The 13,275-nt window shown below is 39.7% G+C and overlaps 1 protein-coding gene across 3 annotated transcripts in view; it reads right to left on the reverse strand.

Moving 5' to 3' along the window:
• SATB2 (SATB homeobox 2) overlaps positions 1-13,275 on the reverse strand; it is a 132,929-nt gene that overhangs the window by 66,008 nt on the left and 53,646 nt on the right. For all 3 annotated transcript variants that reach the window (XM_015289411.4, XM_015289413.4, NM_001398236.1), the window contains 2 exons: positions 6,630-6,756; positions 4,373-4,496 (listed from right to left, as the gene is read on the reverse strand). In XM_015289411.4, the coding sequence (XP_015144897.1) occupies positions 4,373-4,496; positions 6,630-6,756 (251 nt within the window). The remainder of the gene's footprint in view (positions 1-4,372; positions 4,497-6,629; positions 6,757-13,275) is intronic.

Consider the following 13,275-nt stretch of genomic DNA (forward strand, 5'->3'; position numbering starts at 1 on the left):
TCCAGCATGCAGAATCCAAATAATGCTTTTCAGCTGTCTCTGTTCTGCTTCCAAAGGCAGCAAGACCTCACAGCCAAGAATGTGAGAACATTCTTGCTACTCTCTACAGAACAACATTTAGGCAAATAAGTTAAATTAATGTGATTTATAGAAATGTGTGATTAGCCCTTGTGTGAAAGATCACCCAAAAGAGAAATTAGCAGTGATGTTCACAGTGAAGGGAACTATGCATACTGCAATACAGAACAGCCAAAAACCACAGCAGAGATCAACAAAACTGAAGTACCACTTCTTTAAACACCACCGCCACTCTGCTCTTTGTGAATTCTCTCTTAGTGACTCTAATTGCAAGCCAACTGGAAGCAGAGGGGAGCAGCGCTGTACTGCAGCACCTGATGCCCATAAAAATGGCATCCTATCTGGGATGCTTCTGCCCATCAAGTGGGAAAAAGTCTGGTTACTGATAGTTTTTCCTTTTTTTTTTTGTTTTTCAGGTTTCTTCATCCATTCTAGAGAGGAAGCAGCTTTTTAGAAATAACATTTTGGTTTTCCTCCCTTAACTCTTCCAGGGTTACTCACTCTCAGCATGTATACAAACTCAAGGAAATGCAATCTAACACCGCTAACACATGGGAGTCAATGTACCTTCTCCAGAAACTACAGTTTTCTTCTGCCCTCTTTCCTCACTTAATGTGAAAGCCTAGAAAAGCACTGGCAACATTGCCCAACCTTTCTGCACAGGGATGAGAGAACAGAAGTTCAAGCTTTTACTCATAGGTTCCTGTAAGCTCTTGTGCAAAACAGCATCTAAGCTGTCTCTGTAAAGCTACAAGGCTTACACACAGGCTTACTCAATTTTAACAATTGTTTTAAAACAAAAAACATCCCCTCCCTCCCTCTGCCACATTTATCCAGCCTTCTAACAAGTTCATTCCGGCAACATTAATTGCTCCTAAACCTGGGGTTTAGGGGACTTAAAAACCAATGTAAGTAAAATCAAGACTTGAGAATACGGGATGGTGCAGATTGGTTTCAGTCCTCAGCGCATAATTTCACTTTCAGTAAACAGGGTCTTCTGCCTTTGCACTTTAACTTTTCCACTAGAAAGCTTCCATGGTGCACTGCAGTAGAGTTGGAAGGCTATAAAATAAGACCCTTTTTAAGTGACAGCTTCGATTTCTAAATCTGAGATTCAATTTTCTAATTAAAATCAATATTTTGAGACATAAACCTAGCATTGTAGTAGCCAGCAACAATTCCATCCCCATAAATCCTTGCCTGTTCTGAATCAGTTTAACAGGCAATAGTATTTTGAAAGCATGACGCAGTGACAGTCTCTGCTAAGGAAGGATTCTGAACAAAGTGGAGCTAACTTTCATTCTTTTAGTGCCCCTTTAGTTAAATTTTCAGTCACTTAGTGATGGTGGGACAACTGTTTAGCTCTTCCTATACGGTGATTTCACTTTTCTGTTTTTCTTCTGCAAATCCTCTAGCTCTATAATAAACCAACATTACAGAAATTGAAGGACTATTAAATATCGTGGAATATTTTAACCTATTAACCCTTATTTGAGAAAGCAAGGCTTAAGCTAAATAGGAAACTTAAATAGTATATCAACCATTGGCAGAACATCCCAGACAGATTCTGTTCAGCCACTTGACAATAGGGCAGTGGAACTTTCAAGCTACAAAGGAAAATACCCTCATCACTATAAAGTTGGAAGGGATTCTATTTCTTTCAGGAACCTTGAGGAGTTTGCAGAAAGAATATCCATTCAGAAGAGAATGGCAAAAAAAAAAAAAAAAACCACCAAACCAACCACTGACTAATTGCAAATTTCTAAATCATGAGTATCCTTCCTGGGAAAATCCTTAAGAAAGAAATAGATTATATGAAGTAGTCAATGTGTTTGGGATGTGTGTGGACATCACGGCCAAGTGAAATGAAAGTTTAATGGACTAAAATCCGAGAAATACTCCCATAAAGAAAATATGGTGCAGTAAGTTCAAGGAGAAAAACATGGGACATGCTCACATGCCAAGAAATCTTTGTCCAGTAAGAAGACAAAACACGTGGTCAGTTTTGAAATCAGTTATACAATATACAGGAAAGACAGAAGTCTCTATGCAAAGATGGAAATGCTGAAGTAATTGGATTTCCTTCTAGCACACACACTCCCCCCTACCTACCCTCCTCCCTCCCAGCTTGGTTAACTGGGATTTATTTGTCTGAACAGCAGCCTTATGCTAAGAGTAGCTAAGCTGCAGCTACATAATACACCTTGCAGGAAAAAAAGAAAAAGAAAAAAAAAATCCCAGAACAATTTTAAATCAAAGTGAATGATTACATTTCCCATTAGTGGCAATCAGAATCCCCATCTGGGCTGCATGGAGAGCTCATGCACCAAGAACCAGAGATGGAGCACCGTCGCAGGTGGGAGAGAGAGCTCCCCACGTTGCCCCTCTCCACTTCTACACTTGAGGCACTGTGAACACATTAATAAACAGCAGCATTTGCTCCGCAGTTCGACTCCTGAGAGACCACTCTGCAATTTGCTGCTGTCAATAATATATTAACCACAAGGGGGTTGTAATGACATTTCACATTTGGCACGATATTTTTTTAAAACTGATTTGGGAGAAGGAATTGTATTACAGGCATATTCAGATGATAGTAATAGACAGCTCCTACACAACCTTCCGTTGTATCTTTCGTATTTTGTGAGCCAAAACAAAAGAGATTGAAATGTTACGGCAATAATAACAATAAATGTTGCATTCTTGCAGTCCCAGTTCAGAGGTCAGTCACTACTCAAGGTCACTAACAGCTATCCTTAAAAGTAAACAAGTTCAATTTTCTTTCTCCATTTAGCTTTGACCACTAAATAACTACTGGGGCAACGATTCTTGCTGCTACAGTACTGCCATCAATAGTCTTATTAATATTTTTCAGACTGAGGTTATGGGGAGAGTAAACCAGCTGCATTTCCACCTGGTAGGCTTTGAAACTAAAACAGGAGGAACAAGACCCAGACAACAAATGAATTCTGCATATAAAATGATGCATGGTTTCGTTATACTGCATATTGGAGAAGACTGGGCAGAGACAACCATATGCTGCAATCATCATTAGCTGACCATATTCCACTGGTAATTCTATTTAAAGAAATTACACTTAAACTGTGTGAAAGAAAAATACTTCCGTATTCAACACACTTAAGCTCTGTGCATATCCAGAGTCACTGCGACTCCTTTAGTAAGTAAGACAAGTTACACAGCTTTTCCTTGCAGCCTTCTCATTCCTTCTAGTTCTGCAGACCCAACACAACTAAGGAAGAAGAGGACCATTTTCTGCTGTAAAGCAATTTGTACAAATTCCAGATCCAAATTCTGCTCTATATCTCCCTTCTGTGACCCTGTGCTTTTCCTAGACTTGTAATCATGAGACAGTGAGGTAAATTTGTGCTGGTTACACATAGAAAGAATTCTCTTGGTTCACAGAGGCTTTGGATCATGAATTGCAGGATGAGCATACAGTGTACTGCGAGACAGACAGCCACAGGAGAAAAAAAAAATCAGATAAGGGCTAGCAAATGCAATTGATCTTTTAGCAAGCAAGAATTACAGGTTTCTGACTTTTTAGAGATGCAATAGACAAATAAGATTTTAATGAAGTTTTTAGAGGGCAATATATTTTTTGTTCCCAACAACGTTGCTTGTCTGGGTGCTGAGGTGTCTTTCTGTGGCTTTTTTTTTGAGACACAAGCAGGTCTCAGTCACAAATATTTCTTTAATCTCTTGTTACGACAATCTGAAATACAAATATTGCTCACAATATCTGTAGAAACCTACATCTTAGACATGACAGTACTGTCATTTACAAAGCAGTCATGGAGAATGAGACAACGAATTATTGTGCTTCTTAAAAGATAATTATGTATGTTTTTTATTACTGTTCTCTAGAAATTTGGGCAAAATTGTTAAGTTTGTATACTTTTTATCATAGTTGGAGTCTGGTGAGATCTACTCATGTAGTACATGTAGGAGGCAGGCCTCTGCTAGTGGAAAGAAGCCACTTGAATCTTGCATTTGACAATCATCACTCCTATTGCAAAACATTCAGATAAAGGTCTAGATGAAGACTCTCTGAACTGCAGAATTAAAAAACCCAAGCAATTCATTCATAATTTCCACCTGATGACCCACTGATAAAATGTATAAAAAACACTCTATTTTACATTAATTGGTATTTTTCCTTTCTAAAGAAAAGAAGAAAGTGATTCAATACTTAAGGAATTGCTTAGCTTAAGCCCTTAACTGAATGTTGGATGTTGGGAATCTGGCTTTCCCTAAGCCTTCTAAAAATACTAACCTGTGAAAGAGGGCATTCTTTGGCTAATGTGCTCTGATTCATCTCTTTGAGCAGTTCCTTTAAGGCATTGCGAACTGTGGCATGGTTCCACTGCTCTGCTGGCAAGTCTTCCAACTTGGAACAACTGTCAAAACAGAAAGTAGAAAGTAGATACAAACATCACCTTCACAGATGCTTACACTTTGTGTACAAGAGCCATAGACCTTTAAGCAATGAGCACAAATGAGAGTTTCTTGCTAAGCCAGTCCATCAAGGTGTTTCTCTCCTCTCTCCCCTCCCCATCACACCCAGCTCCCGGAAGATGTGTAGTTCAAGCAAAATTGTGACAGTACACGGCAGGAAAAGCAGCTAATTCTACTATGATACACATGTGGCATAACCATTTCCTCTGGGGCCTGGTAGAGAGCAAAAAAACTGCAGACCAAGCCACAGAATTGACTGGATAAAGCCATGTTCTCCAAACAAAGATATTCCTGCTGGGATAGAAAAATAAACATACATGCCACAATGTCACTAGCAAAATCAATGAACAGTAAGGGTCCTTGCTGTGTGGAAAGAAGGCTTTGAGCAGCAAGTCTGAAAAATGTATTTCACTGAATACAGGTTCTTAAGACTGTCCTCATCGCTGAAGTATCTGAGAGCCTTTCAGAAACACACTAAACCATATGCCCAACATCTGTCACATGTAGTTCATTCCACTTTCATTTTACAAGAACTGCACATGTAGTAAAGCTTTTGTCTTCATGTGATTTGTGCCTCCTCTAGTTTAACAAGCTCATGGTCTGTGTCTATACACATGGGGAGAAACCTAAGAAGCACATCAGAAAGCTGGGAAGAGTTGTCATTGCCATTCATGCCTGAGAGACTTAGTGAACACTCTCCCAATCAGACTCTGAGGTAGTTCTGCTTTCCACCTACATTGGCAGGCTTTACCCTACGAGTTGAAAGTTCAGCTGTGCTTGAGGTATTCAAGTAGTCAGTGACCATCTTTATCTCAAAATCATGGATTATCTTCTATTTACACTGCGTCCAGGCCTTCAGGCACTTCGAAGATAAAAGATGAGACCTTGATCTTCGGTTGATACTCACTGGTAACACTAACAGAACAATAGGCTAGATGAACTCCTGGTAGTTCATACTTCTGGAGAGGTGAGTTACCGTACTCCTTTTATAGTAAGCATAGACTCTAGATGCTTTCACAACTATGATGAAGAGATGCAGCTGAGGCAAGAGATGGTAACAGTATATAAACCCAAGGAAAGGTCTGTAAGGGGAACTGGAAACCTCAACCAATGTTAGAGATAACAGGAAGGAAATACCAGAGTTTAGGAGCTGAATGTTAGTGAAGAGCCAACTACTTCCAAATTTCAAAGTAAACTGAACAGTTGGTAGGTATCTATACACCATCAATGAACCCTTATTTTGTTCAGTATGAGCTTTGATGAGCTTTGCATAAATTATTCCAGTGTGTCTGTTATTTTTGTCTCTTTCCTCTGATGTCTCCTGTCCATAAAGCTACAAATGACTGTGCAGTGTAGGCTTACTACCACTTCTACAGCGTGCCATGCACCCCCTGCCACAGCTCCTTTCACAGGCACCAGTTGCTGTTTAAGAACTCTTTTGAAGGCAATAGAGAAAAAATAGGGAAAAAATGTAGGAGTGGGGAAAAGGAGGGCAAGTAAGTGTAAAAGAATTAGGAAGTTTTGCTTTGCTAGTCAGAACTAGCATTCAGAAAAGGAAAATGTTTTCCAAAGGCCAAATGGAGCGGCAGTAACAGATCCCTTCCTCATCTTCTTGCCTTTCCACTGGGCAGACAACTGGAGAACAAAGGAATGTCAGCAAGCTCCTCTCCTCCCCTGTCTCAGCAACTGGAAGTAGAAGACCTGAGTTTCACAATGCAACCCCTGGAAAAAGGCAAGGTGTTAACTTTTTGTGCTCATTAAGGCCTTGAGAACCCATCAAATCAGGGATTGTGGAAAAGTCTGCCCTTAGAGACCTCATACCTTTACTTAGGTGAGTTTCCGCCCTTTCTCTCTCCGCTATCATATTGCTACTTCAGAAAACAACAACAACAACAACAAAAAAATCAGAATGTGCACCAAATAGCTGTCTGATGACCCGCCCTTCTCATTTTTCCTGCTCTTCCATCAAAAGACTAGAAATTGATGAAGACAGGATGTGCTGATCTCTACAGTAATACCGTAATTGACAAAACAGCTCGGAGAATAGAAAAGGACATATGTTTAGAAACACCTACCTTTGTAATTGGATTTTCAATGTCACAACATGATAGACATCTTGTAGCATGTCAGCTACTGTTGCATCTGGTGCATCAGTCACATAACTGAGAGGGAGGGGATTCCACCTCCCAAGCTTGATTATTCCTGAAAGAAAACAAAACATTCATACTTTGCATTTTACTGCCTGTTTACTAAACCTTTTGATAAGCTTGTTTGTTTAGGAGATTCAATATGTGCCTTGAGGCTTATTGCAGTCTTTCTCAAAAAGAATGTTTTGTACTGACTCCTCAAGCAAACCATGGGAAACAGTAGGAATAGACTTCAAATTCTTAGTGGAGAGTTGCTGACATGTTCCTGGCTCTTAAATTACTTCAAGGAAGCATAGAATGCTTCCCCACTTCACATCTTTCATCGTCTCACTAAAGACTGCTTTTCTAAGTTAGAAGAAACTTTAAATACTCTACGGTCCACACTTCTTAGCCTCCAAAACCTTTCAGCAAATAAATGCATTGGTTTTGACTTGAACAGGAAAATACCTACATGTGGGCTTTCAGCACAGCTAAAATCTAATAATGGTGCTATTCCCAGTGTGGATGGATAGCACTCGAAAACCATGGAGTAGGAATTCACTCCCAGCTGCCAGTCACACTATGCAGATAGTTGCTTTTCTTAGCAAAAAAACAACTGCAAGCTGCTGACCACAGATCCAAAATAGCATGGAGGGAGTGGGGATGTTGTAAGTCCTGTTTCTACTTTGCTCATTCTTTAGTGGGGATCATCACCTCTCTGGATGTGCTTGTCACAAAGACTATAAACTTCAATGGTAAACCATTTGGTGTAGAGGTATTATTTCTGTTTAGACAACTGCAGAGGGCCTGCCCACACCAATGACTAATATCCAGGAATTACTTCCAGGAAGAAGGCAAACAAATAAACAAAAAAGCCACAATGACACCTTACATGAAAACAAAGCAGCTCACCCTTGTTCTGTACTGTATAACACATCACAACTATTACTTTTATTCTCTCTTTTACCATGTTGCCATTGCCCTACTGCTCTGCCCACATAACTTCTTTTAGCTCAGCCCCACAAGATGCCCACCACCTTTTCTCCCATTTCTCCCAAACTGATGAGGTCTGCCTATTTATTCTCTTGAAGGATGCTACGAAGCCAAGAAACACCAGTCCTCACCTTACTTTCTCCTGGTTCTTTACCAGCTCTGGAATTAATCCAACTAAAATAAATGGCAAAGGCCTTTTATCCTCATCTTTAAAACACAATTGTAAAATAAATAACGCATCTGAAACAGCAATACAAAATTTCTTGCACTGGCACAAGAGGACACTACGCTCCTGAGACCTTTAAATACCTGATATGGAGAAGTTGTCTTCCTCTTTCATAGACATAAAGGAGAAAAGAATTAGAGGATAACTCCTTTTCTGTAGCACCTGATTGCTGGCATTTATCATTGATATAGTTATTTGCAAGATACTCTATCACCAGGTCTTGGGAGAAGCTAGAAAAGACATGATCTATCTTCATTGGTACAAAGGTACAAAGTAACATGGTGGTACAGACAGGCTAATGTTTCAAGAGCAGATTAGAAAACTTTTGGCACCCAGAGATCTTGTCCAAATGCGACAAAAAGTTAGCTAGTATTGCTTGATATCTAATGCTTGAAAATGGGACATAAACAGAACAAAAACATTTAAATGATGCACTGTTTCAGTATTAAGATTTAACAATCTGGTGCTGAATATGCTGTAGTATAAATAGTGCCTGGACTCCGATCCAGTAGAGTAACACACAGCACTCATTCACAGCACCGTATGTCTCCAGTGCTGGCTCCTTGAGTCATACTCCACTTGCCAAGAAAAGCTGTTTTTCTTAAGGGGATAGTTTACTTAATGTTATCTCTGGTGACAACAAGAAATGCATATAGTACGGTGTATATTAGTCATGAAATGAGCATCAAGGGTCCACCGAGTGAAATACATGCTGGCAAAACACCGTTTAGCAGCTGACTTCCTTCACCCCCTTCTGCTATATAATAATTTAAAGCAAAATCACCTAAAAACCCAGAAATCTAGACCAGCTTCACAGAACACTTGGCTTCCTATGTTTAACCATGCCAAGTTTTCATGTAATTGAAAAAATAAGCATCATATGCGCCCCATAAGTCACATCCAAATTGGTAATATTTATTTTTCATTCAATTAAGGAAAGCACTCAGAGAGCATTCCATCTGCAACTGCTCGGCCCTGGCAGTGCTGGTGAGAGACAAAGAGACAGTAAGGGGGCACTGAACTTATCAAAGGTGTCCCCAAACTAAAAAGTTCAAGGAAAAGGAAAAAAAAAACAAAGCACACCCACAGTGCATCATGGAAAATACTACGCAAACTGCTCCACAGCAAATGTCTGCTACTACTGGAAGTCAGGTAGGCTTTTTTCTTTCTTTCTTTCTTTCTTTTAATCCTCCTCTACAACTGGGGAGGAAATTGTTTTGGCTGGATTTAGACAAACACAGGTGTTACCAGAACGCTCCATGCCTCTGCATGTTAACACCTGCTGCAAGTCCTTTACTCTGTTGCAGCGCTGCTGATGTACGCTATTTTTTCAGCCGGTGTGATACGACGTGTGAATTATTTTTTTTCCAGAACACATTAAGCTGCTCCAAATGATAGCCAGAAGCCATGGTTTCCATCCAGCTCCTCAGCAGACTTTACAGGTGGCTCATTTCATGGCTCCAACACTGTATTTAAGGGAACTCTTGGGCAGCATTTGGGAAGATGATGCCAGTTTGTTGAGCAAACCCATTCTCAGCAAGCTAAAAGTCATGTCTCTGAATTTAAAACCTGTGGGCCAAAGCTCCCCCTCTAAGAAGGTCCCTTCTCATCCAGGACTGCTGGACTGCTAATGCAGCAGCAACCCACAGATGAGAACAGCCCAGAAGCAAGGCGTACATTCTAGATGCACTTTTTTATAGCTCTGCTCATTGACGCCATACAGCACAGCTCAGAGCTTTAATGTAATCACTTCAGCAACTGGGACTGAGCTTTATTCTACCATGAGCTGAGGTTCTGGAGTGAGGACGAGAGTGAGCCAACGCCACTGTCCGCTTCAGTGAATAGCCTACTGCTGCAGAAGCAGATCAGCTTGCTTAGGAAATCTGAAAGCACATCCTTCCTGAATCCACAAAACTCTTTTCTTAATGAGTCTCACTCTCCCTCTTGTATCAATGATCCCTTGGGACTCTTGTAACACGTTCCTTGGGAGGAAAGTTCAACAGATTTCAGAGATAACATGGTAAAGAAATGGTTATCCATGAAAACAGCTCTCAAGAACTCAGTAGAAGTGGTTGACCATTGCCCAGGCCAGCCAGGCAACTGTAGACAAACAGCAGACCAAACGGTTTTCTCTAAAGAAATTTTTGTCAGAGCACATTTTAACGAGATTTTCTACTCATGTTGGCTGCTAGCTCTTTAATGGCACATCCTGCCAAAGATAGATCTTTCATTGAGCTTAAACCTCAGCAATGTGTTCACCTGGCATGGAAGACACACACTTTTTTTTTTTTTTAATCAAAATGCAGACATGAAAAATAGGGCAGAGCAGTCTCATTTTAAATTTGTGCAACTCCCTTTCCCTGCAGCCATGCCATAACAGACTTGTGGCACACTTCTGTGAGCTCCGTTGTCGAATTCTTCCACAACAATGGGACATTTTATATCAGCATCACCACCACTGCCTCAACTGTTTTCTGGAGACAGCTACAAAATGAATCATAAATGATACTTGCCCAAGTATGTACAGAGAGTGAAAAAGAAGACATTTTGCTAATGCAGAAAAGGGGGATTGGAGAGAATAGCAATTATTTACCAAGCATGATTAAGAAAAGCACTTGTCAACGATAAGCTGACAAATCATTTGAATCCCTGATGCACTGCACCAAAAGCTGCCCTTTACTAAAGCATAAGCAAATGTAACCTGCTGAGACTTATACGGGATGTGCCTATCAATCTACTACACTCAGGTTGTAAACTGTGAACTGCAAAGCTCTTTTCTGACACTCCAGCTCCATGTTCACTGACCCTGGACCAGAACTCTTCCAAACGGCTGAGGGAATGGGCACTGCCCAAGCCGGTATATGGTCCCCTGGGCTATATTTACCACTTCAAAATGTTTTGAGAAAATCTGACTCGGCAGTGTTATACCAGACCAGAGCTGTGTCCCATGTTGCTACGGGTATTCCAAAGTTCAATTTACTGTGTTACAGGATCACAACCTGAAAGCATTTGACTGTAAACACAAGGCTGGGTGAAGAACACAACCATCATCTGCTGTTACGCCACAGGTTCAATTAAATAGTCTTAGTTAAACTTCTTAATTTTCAACAGAGCTCTTATCAAAAACAACTAGAACTCAGAAGAAACTACAGCTTGGCATTGGTACCCAAACACTTCTGATTCATTTACAGCTCCAAACAAAAGACCTCAACGAAACACTCAACAAGACCCCCGCCACTGGATAACTAAGTTGTTTACCTACCAAGCACTGCTGACGGGGTCCCCTGCAAGACAGGGGGTTTGACATTGATTAGATCTGTTTATTCTCTTTAGATTTGTCTTGCCCCTATACTGTAGCAAGTTATTTTCCTTTGTTCAGCTGCACTTTGTTACAGAAATTTAAAACTGCCTGTCCCATGTAATAAGTACATCAAATTATTTACCCATAAATCAGTTTGGAGGAAATCACTGCCCTGCAGTACATAATAACTCAGCCTGTGTTTCTAACCTGTGCCCTGGCTGTAATATATCATCAAACTGTAACAACATAAAGGCATCATTTGTACTTATTATTGTTAATCCAGCAAAGGGGATGAATTTTCAAGCAGAAAGAAGGGAAAAAAGCAACAGGAGTAATTAAAAACAAATAATAATTAAAGAAAAAAAGGCCACATTAATTTTTGTATTACATAACTGTATTGTTGAGTTGCCTTTTCTAGCTCTTATGATGATTTTTAAAATACTATTCTGCCTTTGCCTGCCATTATAGGGGTGCCCATATTCTTCTACTGAATTTAAATCAGTGACATATTGGGGTAATAGATGGGAAAAATCATCAGCATAATCCTCCTCTGCAGTTCTAAAGCGCCTTTCATCGCAGAATCCTGAGGCACTCTAAAAACATTAATTAATTAAGCCTTGCAACATCCCTGTGAGGTAGACTGTATTATGTCAATTGACATATCGGTGATTTAGTGATTGAAAGCAAGCAGGGAGCATAATCCTATGTTTCTTTTGTATTGGCATAAACCCCCTTCTCCTCATTTCAGGCCATAATAAATAATTTAGTGAGAGAACAGGAATAAACTATGTGATTACACTGTGATGTACACATACACAAATCAGTGGGAACACCCACACTCCATCCCAGCTCGTGTAATTTTAGGGCTCTGTACAAAAGGATGACCTTCACCCAAGGGAAAGGCACGGCTGAGCCACCTGAAGCTCTGGCAGCACAAGGCCACTCACATAGGGGTGTTTTCTATTGCTGTTTCTAAAACACTATCATAAACCACGTGTACAAAAAAAGGGGGCTTACTGAATGAAATTTTGTGGCACAACAATGCAATGGGTTGGTCAATTTAAATACACTCATCTAGCCTTCCTGACTGGCAGATCTACAGTAATATGCAGATTTTAATATAGATTATATACGATAATATATTCAAATGTTTACAGAAACGTGGGTATGAGTAACTGTCAACAGAAAGAGCTAGCGTTTCAAGGTTTAATTGCTGAACTTTAGAATACTTTCACAAATACAAACTGCTTTGATATGTGAAGCTTGGTTTGAGTTTTAAATGGTTTGAATGGTAGCATTGCTCATTCCTTTCCTCCAGCTTGACTATACTCAAGCATTTGACTTAAATAACTTATACCAAACAGCCTTGTAATTTTACATATCAGGTTCACATTTTACTGTACAAAGATTGTGCCTCATGTAATAGATGCTGCTTCACATTTGGGAAATGTTATGTGAGGACTCTGACTTTTATTAGATTAATTTAATATAAGCACTAAGTTACTAAACTAAATTAATAAAGATCTTCTTTTTAAAAAAAAAAAGTGGAGGGAGGTAGGGGGAGAGAGAACAGAATGAACTCACAAATTAAATAAATGTTTCTGAAGCATGTTATTTTGGAAGTCTTTATTTAATTTTCCAACCCCCTGTTCTGTTTGAAAAACAGCCAATAATTGGTAAAGAAATGGGGGAAGAAAAAAAAAAGCAAAAAGCCTTTTTATAAGTTATGTGATAGATTATGAACACTGCAAATATACAGGAGGGTAATGAACAAAAAGAGGTACAAAATATTACTGAGCGGTATTTTTTGAAATCCTCTCCTATGTTATTTTTAAAACCGTTATCTCCATTGAGGAAAAGCATTTGGCCAAGCATAACGTTTCTCTTTTTGCTATTTTGGGGATCGGACTGTACTTACCTTGGACAGCAAGAAGTAATACACGTGTAAAGGGAAGTCATACCTCAATTCTTTTTTTTGTTTCTGAGAAACAGAACCACTCCTCTAAGCATCACTTCCATAGCATAAAAAAAACCAAGTCTTTTTGGTCATCAAAGCTCATGATAGAAAGACTACT

Source organism: Gallus gallus, chromosome 7 (genome assembly GCF_016699485.2).
Source record: "Gallus gallus isolate bGalGal1 chromosome 7, bGalGal1.mat.broiler.GRCg7b, whole genome shotgun sequence".
NCBI lineage: Eukaryota > Metazoa > Chordata > Aves > Galliformes > Phasianidae > Gallus > Gallus gallus.